This window comes from Ambystoma mexicanum, chromosome 5q (assembly GCF_040938575.1).
Source record: "Ambystoma mexicanum isolate Mex_15411 chromosome 5q, UKY_AmexF1_1, whole genome shotgun sequence".
NCBI lineage: Eukaryota > Metazoa > Chordata > Amphibia > Caudata > Ambystomatidae > Ambystoma > Ambystoma mexicanum.
The window spans coordinates 707,767,922-707,793,984 of NC_090933.1; the positions used below are offsets into that span (position 1 = coordinate 707,767,922).

The following is a 26,063-nucleotide window of genomic DNA, read 5'->3' on the forward strand; positions in this document are numbered from 1 at the left end:
TACCAATTCAAACTGAGTAAGCAATTGCTTTGCCCAAAAGTGCAGATCGTCCTTGATGACGCAAGGTGGAAGGCCACCCGATTTGGAAAAAGTCAATTTGGAAATCGCCCAAATTACATCCTTCAGCACCCATGTACATGCAGTCATAAGGGGAGGATCAGTCTCTTGGTCCACATGGCATGGAGGCAGCGCATACTTCTCCTTGAAATACTCCTGTCAAGTGTGTCCATTTATTGCAGCAACCAAATCATTTGTTGGCGGACGTGAATGGTTTCTGGGGATTGGCCACAATTTACGTTTCGCTTACATGGGCAATCAATTATCTTCCGATTGTCCAAGGTATGGCACACATGGCGCAATTCTTTCAATTTCTTCTTGTATATAGCCAAAATTTCATTTTTAGAAGTTAAAGTGCGGGAGTTGAATACAAACGTTTCACAGCTCTGAGATCACGATTTCTTTATGCTTCTCAGAAGCACTTTATCAGACAACTGCTCTGAGAATAGTTAGAGTCCAGGTGCCTAGAGGGCTACTTGGATAGAATTATCAGATGATTACGTATCATCTTTAAATTAATGGCAGGGACCTTTTCTAGATGGAAAGGTGATGTTGGGTTATCAGCACATACCAAAATGTCCCCGTTTTCCCAAAACACAAGTTTCCTGCACGTGCCTGGATTCCAGCGGACAGAAAGGGCATATCTATCACACTCAACAAGCGCAGTTTCATCAGATTTATCAAAGGTGTTACAAGTGAAGTGGAGATCGGTGCTGAAAGTACTGTGGTTGCCGAGGCCCAAGTTGGTAATCAAAATCGGGTCAAGGAAACCAGATAACTCGCTCGATGCCAAGATGTAATCAATTAGTGAGCATCGGGTACCACACTGCCAAGAGACTTTAGTGCTATGGACTGCTAGGGGAAGTGGATAAATACCCCAGGCTTCAAAGAAGTCAGACCATAGCTTATCCTTAACTGCTGCCTGCTTTGCATAGGTTGTAGCATCCTTGGAAACTGAGCTCATTCCTTCCATATCCAAGCATGCATTAAGATCACCCCCAATCAAAATGTCATGATCGGAGTGCTGCAACGTAGCATTTGTCAGTGCTACATTTAAAGATTGGAAGATCATCTCTAGGGATACTGTCATCGGGTTAGAGTAAATTGAGACAAGCAATATCTTCTGGATGGGCGTTGCTTCAATGTTAATTCAACCATCACAAAGAAGTCCGTGTGGTCCAATAGCTTAGCCGTGAATCTTAGGTTATTCCTAATAAGAATCGCAAGACCGCCACTAGGACGGCCAACGGAAGCACGACAAGCGTGCACACAAAATGATGCACAGCCTTCCAAGAAGATGTCGGTCATTGACATGGTTTCTTGTAGGAATAAGATTTCGGGAACATTTTGAACCACTTGGAATTTGTGCCATGCATAAAGATTCTTTGCCCCACAATAATTCTGGCTGAAGAGAGTCAATGTCCCTATGCAGGAGATGTTTACTAGGTCCGGCATCATGAGAGCTCAGGCCGAAACACTCCCTAACAGGTACAGTGAAGTCTTTGTAAGTAAATGTAAGTGAACTTGCTCCTGGGGAGTGTGGGAACGCCGGAAAGGAAGGGCCAAAGGACAACCGAACGCGTTTTCCCAGCTCATTCAAGATGGCCGGAGCAAGCATCGCGGTGTCCGAAACAAACAAATCCTCCCTGAACATCTGTGTGTGCAGCTCGACTCAACCCGGTTAGACGCTTAGTCAGATTTCCTTCATCATAATTTGCATCTTTAACCGAGAAGGAGGGCAAGATCTGGTCAATGTTGGCTTCTGAAGTAAACTTCCATGCCCATGTCCCAATAAAGTGGCAGGTGGCAAGGTCGAGACATCTATATCTGGAGGCCCTGGGACAGAGAGTGCGAGTACTGGCATAGAAAGAAGGGACCTTTTACTTGGTGAAAGCAGGGGAAGAGTTATATTAACTGTTTTACCAGCCATGCCCTTAGTTGTTCCCCTCGCAGCTTCGCACAAACGGTTACCACTTCTCAGGGATCTACTCATGACCAAGGTTGGGAAAAAGCAAGATCAGAACAATTTTATTGGCGCACAAATAGAAAATCAACTCAAACAAAATGTAAAGCAATCAAGATTAGAAAAATTCCAAACTATATGCTTGTGATAAATATCAGCGTAAGTATGAAGCATACAAGTTTACAAGCACTTATTCACACTTAAAGGACCAAAATAGACTGCGAAAACCTTTTTGCAACAAAGTAAGAAAAAAGACATAAAATTAATCTAAAACTGGCATCTCCAACACAAAACACACACCCCCACCCCCCCTTCTACCAAATAAACCCGCACTCCAACACACAGGACCTCTCTAAGGCACTTGTGAATTGCTTCCCAACTTGTCCTGCTTCACTTTTAGGAGGAACAATCACAAGGACCGGGAATCAGTACCTGTGGACAAAAGTGATGGGATCAGAGAGGCTACGGTTCACAAGCGCAACTAGTGCGCATGAGCCTAAAGGGGTTCAAAGGCTTCAGGGCCCGCAGTCACCCCTAAAGAAACAGGGAAACGTGGACAAAAACCACTTGGAGCGCAAGTTCAATAACACAGGTTCTGACAGTCGACCCCCCCACTTCAACCAAGAAAAGGGGTCTCCGTTAGGCTATCACCTATCCAGCGCCTCAGCCTAGTGGGGTTCAAAGGCTCCACAGCCTGCAGTCACCCCCTAGGACACAGCAGGTACAAAGAAATAGCCAAAGTCAAAAGAGCAAGATTTGCTGCATATACAGGCTCATAGGCCCGAGTGCCGACAGTCGCCCACACTTCAGCCAATACAGATTTCAAAATAGCAAACACCTGACTGATACTCCTCAGCCTTCTGGGGTTCAAAGGCTCCAAGGCCCGCAGTCACCCCTTAAGGCTGTGTCCAAGCAGGAGCTGACAAGTGCAGCTGTGGAGATGAAGACAGAGGCACTACAGTCCAGAGAAATACTTCAAGGCTGCATCTGCCAGGATAGCAGACCTTATGCGGAACTTGGCTCTTGTCGCAGACTCTTTCCAAAGCGGCTTGCTATCGTATCTTAAAGCGCCTTCGGCCGCTCCCGCGGCATACACAATGGAGTCCAAAATTAGTCACACCACAACCTAAGAAGACACGTTGTTCCCAGACTCACTGGCCCACTGTCGCTACGCCACACTTTACTTGGAACACACGGTCAATGCACGGGTTCTAGTTTAGCGTTCCCTTAAAAGGTATTCGCAGCTTGGTAAACAACTTTTCAAGCGAGAGCCAAGTAGAAGAGTTCCACAGCAAAAGTACAGTTTGAAACAAATATGGAAACACTCCAATTCAGCCAAGCTCGGAGATGGCTTAGCTGGCGCAGAAACAAGGTGAGGTCTCTCCGACAGTAACAAAGTTACAATCTACGCGTTGGCAAGTTAGAATGAGTAGTGCATAAATGAAGATGGTTTATAGTTATATTTTCGGATGCCATAGTTTCGAATGGCAAAGTTTTGAATTAAAATACGTCGAAAAAATCCATTTAATTTTTTTTAATGGGGGTTCCCCATCCCAACCCGTTTTTTTTACCCCTTAACACCCATTTTAGTAAAAAAAAAAAAAAAAAAATAACCACCTACAAAAAAAATGCTTTTTTTCCAATGCATGTTTTTCGAAACATTTGTCATTCGAAACAATGTTTTCGAAAAAATGACTGGATACCATCAAGATATCAGCAAACGCACAGGGCAGGAACATGGCGATGTAGTTGGCAAGCTCCAAGTGGCAAAGAACTCACCGGACGATCCAGAAAATACAATAAGGAGTCCGCCACACCTTCACGCTCCCAACGAACACCAAACACAGCTTGCACAGCGCACATGCCCAGTGTGTTTATGGTGCGCAGTGCGTTTATGGGCTTTGCTCGGTGGACAGGCGGAGCAGAAATAGGACTTCCGAACTTCAAGGACTGCAGGAACTTCAGAGGTGTCGAACCACACAGTAAGCAGGTAGCAGGGGAGTCGAGTTAGCCGGTTCTTCCCCATCAGTAGAGTCAGTTTGAAGCCAGAGTTCTGCAGCCAAGAGTGCCTCTTTAAAGTTCCCTGGACAAGGACTCTCCCTGCTCTTTCTGCAGAGTCCAGGGTATTCTTTAAGATATTGTGGATAACTTGCCTACCCTCTTTAATGATAAGTAATTGGGAATTGGTTGGCTCATGATGTCAGTCAAGTTATTTTGGAGCAACCCCCACTGAACATCGCTGTAGCTTGCCAACAACTTAGTATTACTGGCAATGCATGCCGAGTAAGCGGCTGAAGCAGTGACCCTCTTGCCCAAAGCGTAAATTCTATTACATTCTTCGTTTGGAGGAGCTTCATATTGGAAAGTGGCACTCCAGCACGCTTCCTAGTGGTTGTGACCTACTAATAGTGAGTCAGGTGTTACATGACCCCAGATATATAGCGGGTCAGTTGGAGCAGGTTTGAACATTTTCTACACACGTGTGTGAGGGAGGGTGTAAGAAAGGACGATGGAATCCTTTTCTTAAGACAGTTTTAAGAGGTGGGATAGACTGGCTAACCACCTTTTCTCCTTTAGGATGTCCACTACAAACGTCAGGATCAGAGACAGTTGCCAGAGTTTGTATCTGAAAATGCTCTGCTGCCCTTTACAGTAAATTATTAAAGAGGAGTTGATAGGAGACTAGTCTGTGGGCTGCTGTAGAGGGTTGCTGTTGATTTTGAAGATTGCTAAAGCGCACCAGACAGATTCAACTATATTTGGGCGCAGATGACAACTATTGAAAAACATTAGCAGTGTATGAATTAATTATGTATTCTGTCAAAGGGACGATCCATCTGAACAGTACCAAAGATCTCTAATCTCAAAAGGGAGTTGGTTCCAGAGTTTGGCCCAAACACTCCGAATCTCCTGTCTCCCCTGGAGACCAAGTTGGAGCATGGTACACAAATCAGTAATTTGTCCCCTGAGCGAAGATCTCTACTCGGGCAGTACCGTACGATCTTATCCGCAAGGCCATTCAAGCATTTGTGATTCAGGCACGCCACTTTAAATGTTCTCCTGTCCTCCGCCAATAGCCAGTGGAAGGATCTCCGTAGAGTGGATACATGTTCCGTCTTTCTGAGATGTCTGATCAGCCGATTGCAGCATTCGGAGCCTTCTTCAATCTGGTGATTTGTTTAGCTGGGATCCCTGCCAACAGGCTATTGCAGTAATCCAGGTGGGGGTTAGTCATTGCCCCCATCACCACTGCATGATCTTCCTCCGGGATGAAGGGGAGCACGTTCCTCAGCAACCAGAGTGCATGAAATACTGCCTTAACCTTGGCCCCCAAATGAGCTTGACTACCAAGATTCTCATGCCAATTGCAGCCCAAATTTTTACTTTTTTTTTGCATAATGGAGTTGTTGCCCTAAAATCAGAGGGGGGTAACCTCTGGCTCTCTGTTGTCATTTTTCACCAACCGGTATCACCTCTTTTAGCTGCGTTAAGCTGAAGCAGATTAGATGCTGTCCAGTTATTGAGCTCAACCATACACAGATTGATTTTCTCAAACATCCTCAATGTTCTTTATCTCAATGTAAATCTGTGTGTCATCAGCATAGGAATGAAACCGTGGACCATGCCTCCTGAAAATATTGAATACTGGACGGAAGTACAGATTAAAAATAAGAGGGACAGAGACAAACCTTGTAGTACACCACAGTCAAGGCCCACCATCTCCGAGGTGAAACCTTCAAGCACCACACTTTGCGTCCTACCCTTCAGGAAGGATCTAAACCATTGTGCTACCTGTTCCGATGCCTTCCACACATTCCTAATGCGTTCCAGCATAATCCGATGATCCACTGTTTTGAAGGCCGCAGACAAAGTGCCATCTCTGTCCCATTTGGGTGGGAACCCAGACTGAAGCTTATCCAGCAGGCACTCCCTTATCCGCGAACGCCTGGAATTGAGCACATACTACCTTCTCTAGCATCTTTGTTGGCCAGATCAAATTGGCGACTGGACCATAATGCTTTAAAGTTTCTGGGTCCAAATTAGGTTTTTTAATAATGGTCTCACCAATGCTCTTTTCAGGGCCTTTGGGACTGGACCCTCCTGCAATGACTTATTACACCGTTCATCACAACATTTGTGAAGATTAGCCGCCAACCATTTAGCCGCAGATGCCGGCATGGCACACAAGTCATTTGTTTGCTTCATTTGGGTAACAAGGGCAAAAATAAGTTTCCTCATCCACACATTGAAAGCAAAAATCCTCTTCCCCCACCTTCTTCTCCCATCTTTCTTCTTCTTTCACCGACTTTCCCTTCCCCTTCATCCCCCGCCACCCCCCCCCCCCCCCGTCTCTTGAGCCCTTCTCATGGCAATCGTCCAAAACATCTGGGTCATCCAGAGTATCATGAGTGGGAGCTGCTGGCCAAGACCCTGATCAGCATCCCCGTCCCAAATATTTAGTGCATCATCCCCTTTGTCTGGGATAAAGTATAAATGTATTGAAAAATATTTGAGGCGTCTTGAGACAAGTGATGAAGTCTGGGACTCTTGGCAGGTGGCTCACCCTCATCTATGAAAAGATATGTTTAATTGGGTACTTTTCCATAAAGGACACACATTCAGACAACCTATCCATAGTCTTCTCCAACTTCTCTTTTGTACAAGTACCTGTTCTAGGGGCTTTATGAAGAGGAAATGCAACTTCCTCTGGATCTACAGATCTTTTACCCTGCAGGGACTTTGATAAAGTATCAGTAGCTGCACTATATGCAGAGGAGGTTACTGATGTAGTGAAAGGGCACCTAGAGGACTGCGTAGGTGCCTGTGGTGTTAGTTTGGTATGTTGCCCACCCACCCCCACGTTGCTCTTATGTTTCGATGGCAGTTTCAACACATCTGAATCGGTGGCAACAGATTTCTCTTTGGGTTTAGATGCATGTAGCAAGCGCGAACGCTCAACGGGCTCTGAACACGAGGGTTCAATAGAATTTGACGACACTTTAGACGAAAGTTTGGTTGCTGTTGAAGCTCCTTTCGACGATCCCAATAAACGCTGACTTGGGGTTGGGTGCTTTTGTGTGGGCGCCCTTTTCGAAAGCAGACTTCACCACAGCAGAGCTGCCTAGTGGGGCTGAGGACAGGCACACAGGAGTCTAACGACTCCTCCAGTAAGTCTTCGGCCTCAAAACGGAGCCGTAGCTGCCAGAGTCCTCCTTGGCTGATTCAACAGCGACTGTGGGGGGGAAATGGAATTCGGCCTGCATAGCATAGGCCGCCCACTGCTTGATGCGCCCGTCCTTACGGTTTGCAGGAATCGCAAAGGCGTACTCGGGTGGCAGACCAACTGTTACGCAGCCAGTGTGTATCTTTCCAGGGAAATGTTTTATTGCAGGAAGGATAGAATTATTAGGACATCCGTACCATATTGTATAATTTTTGCTGCAGCGAGATATGAATCAGTAGAGAAGAAAGTGGAAATAGTAATTCAGTAAAAGGATGTAAATGTAAGGACCCCCTGGCTCTCCCCTGCTGCAAGGCCAAAGCTTGGTGAAGGCCACAGCCGGCCGTCGAGGAGGAGACGTTTGTCGAAGCTTCAGATGGTAGTCGCCGGCCATAGGAAGATCAATTATCGAGACAATTGTTGACATTTAACAATATTAATTATTCTTAAATTGCAAGAAGAATAGGCAGAATCAACACAAGATCATTTCCCTCAATCAATCTTAACGAAATCCAACCCTAAAGTAGATCTTCAACAGGCGAGTATTCAAAAAAAAAAAAGGATGCAGTGGGCTGTGGTGGTATTTTAAAACAGTTTTCCAAGTAAGGTAAGTATTTAGCAAAGTTCCTAGGAGTACTCAACTCAATCCAGTTCACCAAGTTAAGCCTAGGAAATGATCCTTAACCCGGGTACCACCATCACAGGTCAAGTCAGAGTGAGTTAGGGTCAGGACTTCTCGCCCAATGTTACCCTGTGGAAGGGTCATGGGGGGGGGGGGGGGGTAAAATGGGGATAGAAACAGGTATGTTAACTTACCCCACTGTCTCAAATTCTTCTGGATAACACTGCAGGTCTTCCGGATTTCTTTGGAGACCCAATCTTCTGCAATTAGTTTGGGAGGAAGGCCCATAGATCGCACCTTCAGAGGTCACTTTCCGTGTCGGGAGTCTGACGCATTGCACAGCAAACGGTTCCAGTCAGATTCCAGAAGAAGACCCCAAACGAAGAAAGATTAATACTTCTGCTGTGCAGACCCCCCTCAGGATACCTCACAGGATTTAAGGGGTGTTCCAACGAAGGTCACCCTGGTCTGGTGGCAACAAGCAATCGCACAGCAGCGAACACAGAAGCAGCTACATCAAGGTTCCCTTGAAGTGAGACAGCTGAAAATACAGGAGCACAAGACTTGTAGCATGAGCTGAATATCTGCTAAATTCTATGGCTATGCTCGGAACGACCATGGTTGCACCAAGGTAACAGGAGAGAGCTCGTCAGTCCAAGGGGTGGGTCCATGCACGCTTCCGAAGGCACAGATCCTTGAGCAGGGTCCGAGAGTGGCTGTTCGCACCAGTCCAAGGGTCGAAGCACCAACTAAGGTCTTCTGAGAACAGGCAGAGGAGCAGGGCTTCACCGGGCTAATCACTGAAGTCTATGCTGGTGAGCTGCAGGGATCGTCAATGGGCTGCTCTTCTTCATAGAAGTCTTGTTTCCCAATTATGACCAGATGAACAGTTGTCAGAGCCCTCCTTTTATCCAAGATTCAGGCTCGGAGCAAGCCTGCCAATGGGAACGATCTACAATATTCAAACAGCCCAGGGGTGTCCAATCATGGACACACACACTGGTCATCACATCCGTCCACCAATAGATTTTCGGGCTCCATAGGATGAGGACTGGGACCAGACAGTCCCATCTCCCTCCTCTGGCTCACACACAAAGCCCCCTTGCCCTGCGAAAGCAGCATCTTTCCCCAGTAAAGGGTTTCAATACAAGGCATTTTCTGTCCAGAGAAGAACAAGCAAAAAAAAAAAAAAACTCATGGCACAGCCATTTTTAGATTCTAACCACCTTTAGTAGCCATTCACGATAAATGCAAAAGTGCACGAGAAAAATATCACAAAAGCTAAATAGATTTTTTTTTTAAAAAGCTCAGCTGCCATCAACTTGCCATATGCACATGGTCAAAATAACCAAACAGCCATTTTATAAAAAGTTAAAATGATACAAAGTATCCTGACTGCACTTCACTGTAAGGTCATGTGTGCAATTGTAAAAATACAAGAAGCCATAAAGAGAAACAGTCTCTCAGTACAGACAGTTGTTGGCACTAGACCGTTTCTCCTTAGAATAAGCAAAACAGGCAAAGGCAGTAAAGCAGAAGGCTTTACTGACTTCCAAAAAGTCATAACGGCTCAAAATAAACAAAAAGAATGGGGTTCATGCAAATCTAGGGAGGGAAAAGTACAAAAAGAAAATCTTTCCCAACAATGACCACTCACCATTACTATTCTAGCAAGAGCTGATGTGAGTTGTAGTCCCAAATGTCTGGAAGGTTAAAGGTTGCAGAGCCCTTTTTTATATGAAACATCCATCTTGTAATTGTCCAAGCGCTGTACTTCTGCAGAATCCGACTGACTGCTACACGGTCCTCAAATCAATCACCTGTAACTCACAAACCCAACTTGCAAAGATAGTTCTACAAATCAATGCAAACAGAACAATTCAACTAGTATGGTCATGAACCTACAAACCAACCCCAGGGTTCGAAATTAAGTTAGTGAGCAGGAGCTAAAACCAGCTCCTGGTGTCGGGTATCACCCACTAGGCCGGAGCTACTACTGGGGAACTAGGAGCAAGTAAACAGCACACTGCATATCGAACTTCTACAGATGAAGCAAACTAACATTTTGCACATTACACATGATCCTTTATATTTAAATGTGTACTAGATGTGTCCTAATTATTCGTCATTAACCTTCTCAAATACTCAAAGTTAATATCACATGTAGGTTTTCTAAGGCACCAGTTGGCTGGTGACCCAAATGTAGCTGCAGGTAGCTGTTGATGTCAAGCTAATCCGGTTCTTCTGTGCTAGAAGCAGGAGCCAAATAGCTCACAGCAATTTCGAACCCTGCAAACTGATTTCACAAACGTAGATCACTGCATAACCTTTTAGAATATAATATAGAAGACTCTCTTGCCCGATAGGTAGGGTGGAGAGCAACAATAAAAACCATCCTTTCAAATCACGCACGTTTACCATCCGTGTCTGCATGAACCCCTTATTTGCCTTAGGATTGGCTTGCAACGCAAGATCTGGAAAAGCAGCGCAGCTGGAGCCAATGATGCGGTTGGCAGCAAGTCTTCAGCTATCCCCAGGATTACTCAACTTGTAAAGAAAGACGGTTAGGCTTCTTTAGTGGGTACAGAAAGGTGGTGATAAAGACTTTTCTTCATACTACGGCATATGCTAAGTGACCCTACCTGGAAGAAAAGCTGAACTGGTCTTCAAACATACAAACGTGCTTATAGTCAAATTAGCATTTTGTTACCAGTCGATATCTAAACAGTGAAAACACCGAGTACTTGCCTGTGATAGGAAGAGTAACATTGTACTGAACAGTAACAAAAAGGACAGCTGCTTTAGCTGAAATCTGGAAGAAAAAAATAATAATTATTAAATCAATTGTATTAACAGCATGTGTTAAAAAGTACACTATAGACGTACATGGAAAAACAGCAATGTCAAAAAGACCATTGTCCCAGTACAACAAAGTTATTGTATGTGGAGTAATAGTTTACTTTTCTGAAAGAATTTTATTACAGAGCTTTGCCTGCATTGGAGCCAACTGACCTTTTAAATTTCAATACGGCCAAATAAGAAAAGGCCACAGGTAAAGTGGCCAAATAAGAAAAGGCCACAAGTAAAGTGAAAGTAGAGTAATGGGGAATACATTTTCAACTAATAAAAGCACTCGGGAAAGTACAGTAGGGGCTACTTTCTCACATAGATCTCACGATTCCTTATTAGCTTTCTAATTACCATGACGGGCATGCTCAGCTTCATAAAGAATAATGCTCACAACATCAGCTCATCTTAATAAGTTGGTACAAGTGATCACTTTGAAATGGTCAACATTCGTAAAAAGAAACGTTTCAGTATTGTAGCATCAATAAAAGCACTCAACAGTTCAATGAAAAATGCTGTTTGTGGAGGGTGGCTCGTCACCGAAGGATGTGAAGCAGTTAAACATTTAAAAAATTGAAATCATAGGATACAATACACAGTAGTGGTGGAAAGGAGGCAAGAACAACATATCCCTCTGAGCCAGACATACTGTGCCGGTAAGGTTTTCCACCAGTCTCTAATAAATATTTCTTAACAAAAAACACATTTGAGAAGGGGATGGAAACCCTTAAAATATTTCAACAAAAAGCGTTACCTTTATCGTTACCCGTTTATTCGCCATTTCAAAGTGGTGGATATAGCAGCTTTTTCCCCCACTTAGACGAACAAAAGGTGAGAAGGTAGGCAGGTAAACTGAAACAGGACAAACCTAAAATAGTAAGAGCGTGTAATTTGGTGGAGCAAGCCGAGTTCATAGTCGCCCATCGCTGACAAAAATACTTCATACAAAAGATAGCCGTCTACCTCTTTACAGTGCCAGAAATGATCTTTTAAAAAAAACACACTAATGGCAGTTTAATTAGGTGGTAGATCGCCCCTTTGGCAGGACTAAGAGCTAATAAGAATGGACGAAGCAGGCAATGGAAAAAACGCCACACTTCCACTGAATGACTGGAACCACCAATCGGAGTTCACAACACCTCCAAACCACCAACCCACCCCCATTCCAGAAACTACAAATCTGGACTAAACGAGAGCAAAAACATCACACATTTCTCACTACCTCTCCACCTACAAACCAGCCAGATCAGAAATCGAACAACCCACAAAATGGATCCAGGTGACATTAGAGGAAGCTCTACTACACTAGCCAGAACAAATGTCTCACCCAAACACACAACCCTGCAGTGCAGAAACTTCCATCGAAAAAGACGCCTTTAAGAATCAGTGCAAAACTGGTACCCCCCCACCACCAACACTCCTTTCATAATGAGAGACGGGAAAACGTGCTACTCAGACAGTCAACAGCAACAATGGTGCCGGTAAGCCTACCGGCACTGTTGTTACCGGACCGGCACACTCTGAATCTGCAGACGGTAGCCACCCGCAGACTTTCCGCGAAGCACCGGCACCGTTATCAACAGTGCCGGTGCTTCAGTCATCTCCATTGAGTCCTAGGGGATTGGAATGGGGATGGGGATGGGGATTGACGTGTTTCCAGCGCCTGACTTCCAGGAACACCGGGGTCGTAATACAGCAGTGTTTCCGTGGAGCAAGGTGCTGGAAGAAAAAAAAAAAAAAAAAAAAGAAAAAAAAAAAAAAAAACACAGCCGGACTTGTAAAGAGGCCCTATGACTATTCAAAACAGACACCCATCACACAACCTACTGAAACGCCTAAATGAAGGGACAGATCTAGCCGCACACCCAAAAAACAACCACCCCAATGCAATAGTGGACAAACAACCCACACATCCAACCCCCAGCGGGCCGCCAGAGAAAGCATTGAACAAGTCACACTACATCCTGCTCAAGATCCATGGCAAAGCACAAAACGGAAATTTACAACCTCCTAAGCGAAGGTGGCACCGACGGCCTCCCTCACAGAAACATGGCTACCAGACAGCTACAAAATTATTGCCCATGAAGCCATACCTGGCGACTACCAACTAATATTCAAGGCATAAAATAAGCATTGTCGCATAGCAATTTGCTTTTTAATTTGGTAGGTTTGTCTATTAAATTGACACTTGTGTAGCACAGCTGGCTATTTAAATGTACCACTTTCAATGAAAGCCCAGGTAGCCTTAAATCTGGAATAGTCTCCCTGCCCCTCTTAGACTTGAGCCGGATCTGCCCAAGTTCCGGAAGCTCCTCAAGGCCCTCCTATTCTCTTCTACCTTCCCCCTCCCCTGCGAACACCATGGTAGTGACTGGATGCCTGGTTCAGTCCGAGTTCTACAGGGCACAAGGCCCCTCCCTGCTCAGTTCACCCCCCCCTCCTCACACTTAGCATGTGGACCGTCACCCCTTGCAATCCCTGCCACTTGCCCTCCTGTCCTCCCCTTAACACTCGCCTACCCCCCTGTGCCCCCCCTTCACCTCCCTTTTCACTTGCACTCTCTCCTCTTCACCCTGCACTCCCCACCCTAGCACTTAGCATTTCAAGTAGGCCGGCACTCCCCTAGCCCCTTCAACCCCTTCCATGCACTTCTTGTTACTGCACTTGCATGATCCGAATGTCACAAGGCCTAGTAGGCCCAGTATTGTTAACTTCTCCCTTGCCACTGCCCCTCCCCCCCTTTTTTGTCTTGTGGTGCCATGAAACACCATTTGTTGCATAGGTGCCTTACAAATATCCAATAAATACATACATTACTCTCTTGCCTTCAGTGCTCTCCCTACCCCTCAGTTCTCTTTTCACTGCAAGATAAAAGGGGCTGATGCAGAGTGGGTGCAACAGTGCTCATCACCTCCACTGTTAGTGCCAAAGGCCTGTGTGGGAGTGCTAGTCAAGAAAATGTAATTCTTTTTCAAATAATTGCAAACCAGAAGTAAATAGGGGTGGTAGTTATATCAAGCCATTATTATTCTGTTTGGCAAAGACCAGCACATGTTAACTTTCCTTTTTTTTTTTAAAAGATAGAGCTGCAATTGCATTCCTAAAATGTTTGTTATATAATGCATAATTACAGCAATTCCATTGTAAAACTCGGCTTTGTCCCCATGTTTTTCAGTAAAGTTTAGTTTATCTAAATCTCATTGTCAATTACATTTCATTTCGTTGGGGAAGGTGCATCATATTGACGAGCGAACACTTTTGAAAATGTACCCGACCATATGCTTTTGAAGGAAATCCTAGTCCTCTGACCGGCTGGTTGTATACATCTGCATCTGGTGCTCAACCCATAAGCTGATCCTAAACTCGTTGACATTGCATCTTATTACCTCTTGCTTATACCAGCTACCCTAAAAGTGAGCTGGCCGTAAACTACAAAATTACACCCAGTTTGAGTTCTCTGCCTGCTACGTCATCCACTCTGCTTAGTCTTACTTCCTTTCCTTTCCCAGGTTATGTTAAGTTGTCTTGTACCGTGCACCGTTAACACTGCCACAGTCTCCAGGTGCTCACGTGGCTCTGACGGTGGGATGGGTTAGTGAGGCAGGACGGACAGGCTAGGACCAGGAGAAACCAACATCTTTGTGTGTTGGCTTCCTAAATGAGGTTGATTGCATGCACTGGCTTGCATCCTTAAGGGTAAGGCCGAGTCTCTGGGAATATTTGTTTTATGCAAAGATTAGCTATGTTGGGGGTATGTTTGGGGTGTGGATTAGTTGGTGGTTTTGATTGCGTACACTGGCTTGTTGTATCCTTAAGGGTGAGGCCCAGTGTCTAGGATGGTTTGTTGTATGAGAGCGTTTGTTACGTTGCGTGTTTCTTTGGTAAGCCCATAGGGCCTGCATAGTACTTGTAATAGGTTGGGAGATAGCAGGATGGTTAGTACATTGAAAATGTCACTCCATTGGCTATTCTCAGGGTTTATCCTGCCACAATACTGTTGTGCCCTCAAGCTCTTCTGTGCGACTACCCACTCTCACAAATTCTTAAGTGAATACACAAAGCTAACTAGATGTTTACGCAAAGTAACAAATCATTCCATCCAGTCCATACATCTACAGACCTACTACAACACCATACACTGTAGTTAGTCTCAACAACTCACTTTGCTCGAAGATTACGATTGCATTGTATATTACAGGGTGCGAAATAGAGGGGAGCTGGGAGCCATTTATCTCCTGCTTTTACCTTAGAAGAGCCTGGTAAGCTTGGCATCAACAGCTACCAGGAGCTACTTTTGGCTCCCCAGGACAACTGATGCCAAACAGACCTATGGGAATTTAACTATGCATTTGGGACACTAAGCACTACGACACATCTATATGACATTTAAAGCATAAGGTTTAATCAAAATAAGCAAATGTAACGTTTGCATTTTATGTTGAAGTTAGATTTGAGGAGCGCTATGTACTAGCTCCTGGTTCCCCAGTGGTAGTTCTTGGTCACTGTGTAATGCTGGATACCCAGGAGATTATTTTAGCTCCTGCTTATGCAGCGTTAATTTCGATCCCTGTATTTGCACCTTGGGAATGAGCTGGCCAATTAGAAGGCGGGGAACGCAAGCAGAATCCGCAAGTAACCAGCCGCATATCATGCAGGCCCGCTGCACCTCTGCCCAGCCTTCACATTGTCCGTGGAGGCGGTGCCCCAGGCTAAGTCTCCACTGGAGTGCCTCACCTTCCCCCCCCCCCCACCAGAGCGCCCCAGTCAACTCCCCAAACCACTCTCATCTGCGCACATCCTGGCCCCACCTCCAGCAAACAGTTGTTTCGGATTCCAGACACATCTGTAATTTCTTTTTAAATGAAGCATGAATTGTTCAAAGCCTGGGTACCTTAAAAACAAATAGTATCAGCACCACAGATGGTGTTCAGAGTGCCAATAGCGAAAAAGAATGCTTTTGTGGGCACTCAAGGTCTGAACTGCTGTGTTTGGCTCTGCCTGGTTCGAGCTTAAGTGCTGTTACCAGGCCTGCTTTCCCACGAAAGTGGTATTTAAAGTCATATTGAAAACAGTTGATCTCAATGACAGGGCAAGGGCCATCTTTGTCCACCTAAAGTTCACAATTGCACTGTATGCTGCAACATCATACCATGCACTTGGTCTCTCCAGCAAAGACTTTCCTTTAACATTGTGAACTTTTGATTCATGAAACTTCTCCATTTACAGCAAATGATGGGACAAGCATATAGTATATTGGACCCTGCCCTGTACAACACCAACTGCACCCAGCTGCACAGAGCCTTGCAATGAAAACTGTTTTCAGAGCATTTTTATCATATGTATTTATTTATGCAGCTAACCTTTACATGTTATAGGTACTCGCCTCACTAATGTCTTGGGTACAAAATTGCTGTATTGTTGCTCAATTTATGTTTTGGATACAAATAACCTCTGGCGAAATCGAATATGTTTGTTTGCTAATCAAGAAATGTTTAATTAGCAACCTACTAATCAGTTTTTAGAATTAAATTCATGCTAATCTAGCACAGGAGACAGGAGGAATCGCCATTCCTCACAAAAACCTCAGCTCCACATTTTTACCTTCAACAGACATAGAAGACTGCAAATCACTCTTAGTCAACCTCAAACCCAAACAATTAAACTTACTCTTGCTTCTCATCTACAAACCACCCAACTTCAATGTCACAGAACTGACTGGTACCATAGCTAGCCAATCCGCAATACATGGCAGCATCGTTCTGGAAGATTCCAACATCTGGTTTGAAAGAGAAAAAGCCACAACTAACTCCCTCATCACCCTCCTGGAAACCCTCCATCTTAAACAAATGGTGAAAGGAAACGCCCAAAGAGATAAACACACCCTTGACACAATCTTCTGAAGGGATGGGCTCTCCACTACCACCCCACTTTGACCAGTAATCTGGAACAACCTTCATATGATCCCTTTCACCGTCAGAACCCCAGCCCATACAGTACCCACAAACAAAGCAAACAACGACAAGCAAAAGAAACTGGAACCACTAAACCCCGATACCTCCCAATTAAACAAAATGACACCAGACACAGTTGAAGAGAACCTCAACAACTGGATAACAGACACGTTAGACCAATTGGCACCCTTAAAAACTTTCAAATCCACACTGAAACAAATAGCGGCCAGATAGTTCAGAGACAACTCAGAGGACTCGAGAAAACAAACCGTAAACTAGAAAAGACATGGACTACAATCAACTGGACAAAATTAACTAAACGACAAATTCAACAGTTTTGAAAGCAAAGAAAGCACACTATGCCACACAAATCCAATCCACAAAACAAAAGTACAGAATTACAAAAGAAAGAAAAGAAAAAGAATAAAAAAAAGGAAACCTCTTGCAGCAAGAACCCCACCGTACCCTCGCAAATGGTATGTGACAGCATCATGGACCACCATAGAGCACAAATACACGTAACGGCTATGGACACATCCAATGGGACCACAAGCAGCACCCATCCAGAACCACAAAAATCAGCGCTACATTCAACCAACTCAAACCAATAAGCGAGGAAGCCTTCAGCAACCTACTAAAAGAAACACACGGCCAGATCCGCCAGCGATCCATGGCCACCAGATATCTACAAACAGCTACTCACCCATAAAACACCAGCCCACTAGACCCAGTGCTCGAGATAAGATTTTGGGGTGAGTATTTTATTCCCCATTTTCTAAAGTTGGAAGTAAAATGATTTTTTTTTTTTGGGAGTAAAAAGGTAAGTGCCATTTCCAATGGAAGTTTTTAACGAGAGTAAAAATAGGTTTTAAATGTAAAATACAAAAGGTTTTTAAATAAATATTTCTTTGCGCCACATTTTTCATGCAAATTTTAAAAAAAAAAGGTAAATTTTTTACTTTTTAGATCAGGCAGAAATAATAAGGGCACCATGCACCCTAATGATCCAGATATCCATGGAGCTATGAGGGTGAAAACATGTGTCAATTTCATATTTTAGTTGGGAGTATTATTACTCAGTTTTATTTTTGGGGAGTAAAAGTGGCCAATACAGCTCTCATCTGTGGGGCCAACTACACCAAACTACTAATGAACCAACCTCTGAACAACGGAATAGTACCAAAATCATACAAGCAGGAAAAACAGGAGGCTGCCAATTACAGACCTATATCAAACCTACTGTACCTGGTGAAACTTGGAGAACCAAGTGTACAAAGAAATGCTCAACCATGTGGAATCCAATGGACAACTTGACCAATCCCAGGTTGGTTACAGACCCCATGAGATGAACCGAATAAGCACTCCTCTCCATATGGGAAGGCCTAGATGAACGCAGACAACACCCATCTGCCCTCATACTACTTACTGGCCATATCAGCTGCCTTTGATACAATATGTAATATGATATAGCATTTATAACGCGCCTGCACACAAGTATTCTAGGTGCGACACGATATGGAGGGGGGGAAAACAAAGGGAGGACAAAATAACGATCTTACTAGACCTTGTCTCAATCAGATCGCACAAGTGCGTGGAAGAGGGAATGAGAGAAGTGCCAGGGGGCAGGGGAAATGCAGTTAACTCACAAGTGCAGCCAGCGAGTGGCTCATAAGTGCAGAGAGAAGGGACTGTAAAGTTGCAGATACAGACCCTTAAGTGCTGGGGAGCCCGGAGGCAGCGCAAGGGCAACTGGATGTCCAGGAGCCTTGGCCTGAGTTCCAATGGTTACCAGGTGACCAGTGCGCGGAGCAGTCAGGTGCATTAGCAGGGGAGAGGAAGAGAGAAAGCAGAAGCAAAAAGGAAGGTCTTGAGTTGCTTCCGGAATCAGAAGCAAAAAGGAAGGTCTTGAGTTGCTTCCGGAATCAGAGGTGGTTCTGGTCAAGTTTGAGAGCGGCAGAGAGGCTGTTCCAGAGGGAGGCCACAGCAGAGGAGATAGATCTGCCCCAAACTCTGCTTGGAGAAGCATCTGACCTTCAGTGAGTTGGAGGTGGATGAGCGGAGAGCTCGAGAAGGAAGACGTTTTGGAAGAGGAAGTTGGAGGTAGAGTGGTCCCAGGCCCCAGAAAGCCTTGTGGACGATGCAGAGGTTCTTGAAGTTGATCCTTGCAGCCACAGGGAGCCATTGAAGAGATTTCAGAGCTGGAGAGATACAATCCCTGGGCTTGATGCCAAGGACAAGTCTTGCAGTCCTGTTCTGAATAAGTTGTAAAGGTCGAAGGATAGAGGCAGGAAGATTTAGAAAGAGGCTATTGCAATAGTCCAACGAGGAGTGTTTTGGCAGAGTGTGTTCTGTGATGAGAAGCTGTGTTTTGGAAAGTGGAAAGCTTTTCGGTGTGGTTGTGACAACTATACTCCTGGTGGCAGAAGGAGTGAATTGAAAACCGAAAGACATGAGTTTGGATCCATTTCCTGCATCCTATATACCTTGATGAACACTACAGAGTATTGCAGCGTGCAGTCCCCTTTAATGCAGGAGGCAGGGAGTGCCTTCCAAAAACTCAGCGCAAACGCAAAGCCCTTGCGCGGAGTGTCTTGGCAGAGTGTGTTCCGTGTTTGGCTGGGAGGTGAAGAGCCGTACCTAATCTGAAACAACCACTCTTGTCCAACGTCGGGAGATGACATTATGAGCGGCTGGTGAAATCATCCCCAAAGGGCGAGTTATTAACTAAATGCACACACACAAGACTTATATTAATATCTGAAGGAACACTCCGTTGCAAGTACAAGGTCTGACTTGTGCGCATTGTGAAGTGTGGGATAGTGGAGTCCCTTATTGATCATTACTTTCAGCTGCTTATAGCCCCACTGCGGGGGTCTATTCATTGCAAGAGCATACCAACATTGTTAAACAGAGACAGGTCGCAGAATTCTCCAAGCTTATTGGAATTCGGGTGCCTGTAAACGTGAAAAGCTGATAAACGAGGACAATGAGAACACGCCAATTGGGCAAAGCTTCCTCCAAGTCAATGACTAACTGGGATCAGTGGCATCTGAGTCAACCACTACTCAATCAAATGCAGTAGGCAAAGCTCACGATAGTCATGCAGTGAATGGGGGAAATCTGGAGAAAGAGGACTCGAATCGAGTTCCATCTCAAACTGCAAAAAAAAAAAAAGAGAAATTGTCGGAAGCGAACTCTGAAGGGGATGCAAAAAGAATTTCAATAAGTGCGGACGCAATGGAAATACGACCTTTAGATATCATCTCACCTTCAGAGAGTCAGTGGATAGCTCCACAAGTCCCATTAAACACTCCTGAAAACAGACATTGTAATGCTAGCATTACAACCAGAAACAAATGCTTCTTTCTCCAGCAATCGTCCCTTGTAAAAATGTAGACATAGCGGGCCAATTGGTAAAGGACCATAAGGAATTGACAGAAAAAATGTCCTCGCAAAAAAGGCATCGGTTAGCCTTATCCCAATTAAGATGGTCTTCCTTAGAGGCGAATACGTCTCGGGAGGATTTAAATGTAACTCCTTTGCAATCTGTTAAATTAGTGCAATTCCCACAAGGAAAACTGTGGGATAAATAAAGAGGACGATGCTAGAGACTCTGAAGACACAGTCTTCCCTCCGCTACTTCCGAGTCAGCACTCTATAAACGCCCCCCCTTATAACTGCACCATGGATAACAGCTGACTCATCCGATGAAACTCAGGATCACTCGGAATGGGAGCAGCAGAGTATGGTGAGCCAAGGGCAACGAAAGAATGTTGATTTGAGTGAGCTACAAAGACCAATCATGGCATCCCTGTCAATTACGTTGACACCCTTCACCAAATTATATGAGTCGCTCAATGATTCTATACGTGATCAGCGATCCTTGTCAAATTGGGGTCACTAGAGGGCCCGTCAGGAAAAATGTAAGCACGGCTCAATAAAGAGGCCGAAACATCAGCATTATGGTAAAAATCGATTATGCGACCTGGCTAGAAGACAGCCAAATCTCTCTTGACAAATCCACATTAATGAAGGCATTACTTGAAGACTCCAAGTGGATGCGTGCTGCCTGGAAAACATCGGCAATGATAAAAGCATAGCACCACATAAACCAGCAGCTTCATAGAATGAAAATAATCAAGCTCCTGAATACGGACCCTGGAAAAAGAAATCAATGTATTTTCAATTTTTTCAGGGAAGGACAAAGAGCTAGGTAACATGCAGCAAGAAAAACTCCAATCAAAAGAAAAAAATAAAATAAAAATCAAACCCTGAAAAACAGTTTAAGGCTGTTCTGGGGAACTTGAGAACACCCCCTCCCGTGGCTATGAGTCAATCATGAAAGAGACTGAGGAAAGAACTACCTACATCCTTCAATATTGTGGAAAAATCTGGAGACTCGAATCCAAGTGTGGCGAAACTCGCCATCTCTCCAGTGGGGAGACGAGTCAGCTGATGACACTTGTCTCAGAGACTCAGTGGAGATTATTGAACAAGATTGTGAGGATGAACATTGGGATAATTTATCAAAAACAGAATGGGAGGAAATTGAAAGATTGGCAACTCAAATGTGTGACCGAATTGAAATGGCAAGGGCAGACAACGGACCAGCCTTGAAGAACGTAAGTGACTGCTTGTGATAGAACATTCTTATTTTTTTAATATCACATTTTATTGCTTTTAATAACAATATACAACATAGAACATCTCCCTCTGCCCCCCCCCTTTATTGCCACCATATCGGGTCGGTCTGATTTTCTTGTGTAACCAAATGCTACATTTCTGAATATTCTCCTTTTCATCGCCCACTTCATCACACCGGTTTTCAGTTCACACCCTCTTCCCACAAATCTTGGTGGCCTTGGCTGGGCACCCTGTGCAGTATATATTCTGTGTTCCTTCACGGCGCAGGCATCCATTTCAGAGGACTACTGGGCCCGGGTTGGACAGTCCGGGGCGCCCCATTTTTGTGCAATATCATGTTTTCTCAAACCATTGCGTTAGACAGGAATATACCCTCACATTTATTTAAGTATTATCATCTGGGACCCCTAACAGCCTTGCTGGTTCCAGTGCCACTGTGCGCCCCAAGACCCTCGTCAGACTTTGACAGCATTGCGTCCAAAAAGTTTTTATCCGTAGGCATTCCCAAAGGAGATGAAAGAAGGTACCCTCCTCACTTGGCACCTCAGGCAGTTAGGGTCAGAGGCTCGCCCCCATCTGAACAGGGCCATCGGGGGTAGTAGACTTGGTGCAATATTTTGAGCTGTACCAATCAGATTTGAGTCTACGGCAATCTCACGTGGGTGCATAAGTACTTGAATCCAGTCCTCCGGTTCTATGGGACCTACATCCCTTTCCCATTTAGCGTTAAGGCAGGCCAATTCCGGGGTAGCTAATGCTTTTATGGCTTTATATAAAATTGACGTGAATTTGCTGGGGATGTGTTGTGGAAGTAGGTTACGTTCCAGGGGGGGTGCACTCGGGTGCGTCCGTGAGTGCCTGCCTGTGACCACAGAGGGCGTGTCTCAATTGTAGATAACGATGCCGCTCATTCTCGGGGATTCTGAAATAGTTTGTTGCAGCGACTCAAACGGGAGAATGGAACCATCAGACACTACGTCCCCAATTGTGGATATCCCAGCTTCCACCGGGCCCTTATTGCGAGTTTCCGCACTTCAGAGAGCGTGTAGTTGTGCCATAGTGGTTGCGCCAGTGTTAGTCTGTTGCCCCAGCCTGTGTGTATGCGTCTGCCTCCAAGTGACTGCGGTGTGTGCGGAGGTAGTTTGTGGCGGGGACCTGGGGAGGTTCTGGTATAATGTGGTGGATGGTGGGGTGCCCTGTATGGTGGACATCTCCGCCTTGATGTGCGGAAGTTGACGGTCCCCATGAAGTAGATCATTGACCACTGTTAGCTGGGTGGTGATAGAACATTCTTAACGATTGAACAAAAAGGAAAATGGGCAACCCATTCTGATATTCCTAAATTTCAGCCTACTGGGCAACCGTTAACTGGAAGAAACAAGGTGAGCTTTAAAGAACCAAAAAGAAGATTTGTGCAAAATTCATCTAGAGCGAATTGTCAATGGCTCAAAAGCTCCCATACTAAAATCAATGCAACATAATGAAATTGTTCCAAGATGTGCCACAATTAAGATTCATATCCTCAAATGACATCAAAGTGATCGAATTTGTCAAAGAGCATAAGATGGATTGGGTCATTTTACACATGCGATCAAACGAGATTAAAAACTCAATTCTCTATCAACGTGAGAAACTACTACCATATGGATATGATTTGAGTGATTGCCAAGGAAGGAATCTTCTCTCATACGTGGAATTGCAAAAACAAATCAAGCAAGCCAAAACTGCGGACAAAAGACAGACAAGAAAGAAAACAATACTGAGGAGTATTGATGCAACATTAAGTCCCAAAGCTCACCTTGTTTCTTCCAGTTAACGGTTGCTCAGTAGGCTGAAAATGGGGTACTTATTTTTTTGTGCACTAGAGCCCAAGAGAGTGAAGATGCAACTGTATTTGATGTGGGTTACAGCAGCGGTATATGGGGAATATTGGGTTCCCCCAACCCACTTTCTCAAATAAGCTTTAGAAGTGGATTTCCCAACCCACGCTAAAGAAACCCTCACATATATTGGCAGACAAACTGATTCTTGAACGAAAAAGCGAAAAAGGTTTTGTGAAGAACAGTGTCGACATTTATTACACTTGGTGATAGTTTGCGACAGATAATGTGAAAACCACCATTGGGCACTGTGTTCCACACTGACTCAAGTAGTACTCAGCTACTCTTGAACTGGCCAAGAGTGCTTTGATTGGCAATTTCAAGGTGGGATTTTACCCTTAGATTGCATCATTCAATTACTTTCATTCGCCTTATGTTTGTTACCTAAATTGGTACTTCATTAACCATCTGGAGGGTGCAGGGAAAACTTACCTGCGGGACCAGAAATGTATGTTTGTAACCAATTGTTGAAACAGAGCCATCTTTCTAAACATGCTTATTATTTAAACTATAATGACAGCCTGGAGAGTGCGGTGAAAACCAACACAGACACCAGCACCAATAATGCAAAGGAGGTCCACATATTAAAGCAACAGGTGGCTAACCTGGAGAACCGTGCGGAGGAAGCTGAAGGGAGGGCGAGAAGGAACAACATCCGGGTGGTCGGCCTGCCGGAGGGAGAAGAAGGACAGGACCCTACAGACTATGTGGAGAACATGATCCTGCAAGAAAAAGGGGCCGACAAACTCGCAAGGATTTACAGTAGATAGAGCCCTCATGAGGAAACCGAAGCATGGAGCCCCTCCCACTGCGATAATTGCGAAGATACTGAACTATTAAGATTGCGAGAAGATCTTGGAGTACTTTCATAAAAGGGGGAACAATCGAAAGAGCTTCAACCACCATCACGGCGTATCCTGACTACACAATGTTAGTCCAGAGGCAACGGTACAGCTATGTGGCAGTTAAGAGGAGGCTACACGTGGCCGGAATCAAATACATGCTTCTGTACCACGCGAAAGTCAAAGTGTTGCACAAAAGCAGAAAGTTCTTTTTTGACACCCCAGAGGAAGCAGCGACATGGCTGGACCTACAGGGCTGCCTGGAACGAGATGCGGACCAGGCCCATGAGGAGCACGATAAGTGATTGGGATATTATATGTATATTGAACTGACACAGAGCGGGGCACCCCAGTAGAGACTATGATAGAGATAATGATGGAGGGGTGCAGACGGATAATTCTGATACTGGGCTATGATATCCTTGATTTTGTTGAACCTAATGGACTGGAATATAGAAGCCGAGTACATAAGTAAATTGAGTAGCAATGCGTGGTTGAATTGAAGTGGATTGGAGCGGCAGGACAAAGACACCCTGCCCCTCCGGAGGAGAAGGAGGAGGAGGAGGAGGAGGAGGAGGAGTAGTAGTAGTAGTAGTATAGCCACTAGGGCGGCCTCACCCTGCTGAGCTGCGAGTACAGGCTATTGCCAGAAAGAGCTAGATGCGGGGGTGCCTGAGATCCACCTTACCTGGAATGTTGGGGGCTTAATAGTTATTTAAAGAGGAAAAATGCCATGTTGTACCTGCATAGGCAAAAGATAGACATTGCTCTGCTGCAGGAGACCCACCTGACAGGATAAAATGGAGACAATTGCTAAGAAATGGAAGGGAGTGGTGGTGTACTCATCATATTCTGCCTATGCCAGGGGAGTGCTTATCTGGGTGGTGCCGCATGTCCCCTTTCAGCGGTTGCAGGAGATAGCTGAGAGGGATGGGAGGATGGTTATTCTGTGGGGATTGGTGGAAAATAGGGAGATAAGCATTGTAAATACGTATGCCCGGAATCAGAATACAGCGGCATACTTCAGAACGCTGTGTACTAATCTTAGCATGTGCATGGGGAGCGCGGTGATCTGGGGAGGGGACTTTAACTGTGTACTAAACCCTACTGTAGATACATCAGACGGGAAGATGGACAGATGCGCCCCAGCTGCTAAAGCGCTGCAGACATTGCTGGATGACTTTGGTTTGGGAGATGTGTGGAGAATGAGACACTCTCAGGAAAGGCAATACTCGCATTATTCCGCCCCGCAGCAGTTACATACAAGGCTGGACTGTGCCTTTGCTACACCAGAGGTAATAACAGAGATTACACAAGTAGAATATAAAGCAAGGGTCCTTTCGGACCACTGGCCCTTGATCCTCAGATGCCAATACTGCCCCCCCAAACCCCCCCCCCCCAGAGCAAGGATTATGACATGGCGCCTCCGAGCGGAAGCACTGAGAGACCCCTTTTTTAGAGAGGATATGAGGGAGAAGATTATAACCTATTTTGAGACGAATACTGGCAGCGTGGACTCAGCGGGCACACTGTGGGAAGCCTTTAAAGTTGTGATGCGAGGGGTAGCCATAGCAAAATCTAAAAGGTCTGCAAGGGGGGGATCCTGGCTGACCGATGGGAGACAGAAGGGGAACTGGAAAAGGAATTGAGAGGAGGAAGTACTACTAAGAAATGGAATTGATACTCTGGCTACAGCAGAAATGCGTGGATCACTGGGAAAGACTGTGTAACCTCAACTATAAAAAATATATAGAGAGACAGCACGCGGGAGGGGATAAACCAGGAAGGCTTTTGGCGTGGTTATATAAGAGCGAAACCCCCAGACCCACGATTAGAACAATAACGAGGGAAGACGGTAGTGTAGCTGACACCCAAGAGGGAGTTAATCAAGAGTTTGCAGACTATTATAGGCAACTATATGGAGATGATGGGGAGAGTAGTCGCGCGACGATAAACATTGGAGGATATAGGACTGCCAAAGATAAGCGCGGAGGAGAGAAAGGAGTTGGATGCACCGATTACTTTGGAGGAGCTAG

At 45.1% G+C, this 26,063-nt stretch overlaps 1 protein-coding gene across 1 annotated transcript in view; it reads right to left on the bottom strand.

Moving 5' to 3' along the window:
- Nucleotides 1-26,063, bottom strand: part of TRAM1 (translocation associated membrane protein 1) — a 519,069-nt gene that overhangs the window by 458,661 nt on the left and 34,345 nt on the right. The window contains exon 2 of the mRNA XM_069621183.1: nucleotides 10,612-10,675. Within this exon, the coding sequence (XP_069477284.1) occupies nucleotides 10,612-10,675 (64 nt within the window). The remainder of the gene's footprint in view (nucleotides 1-10,611; nucleotides 10,676-26,063) is intronic.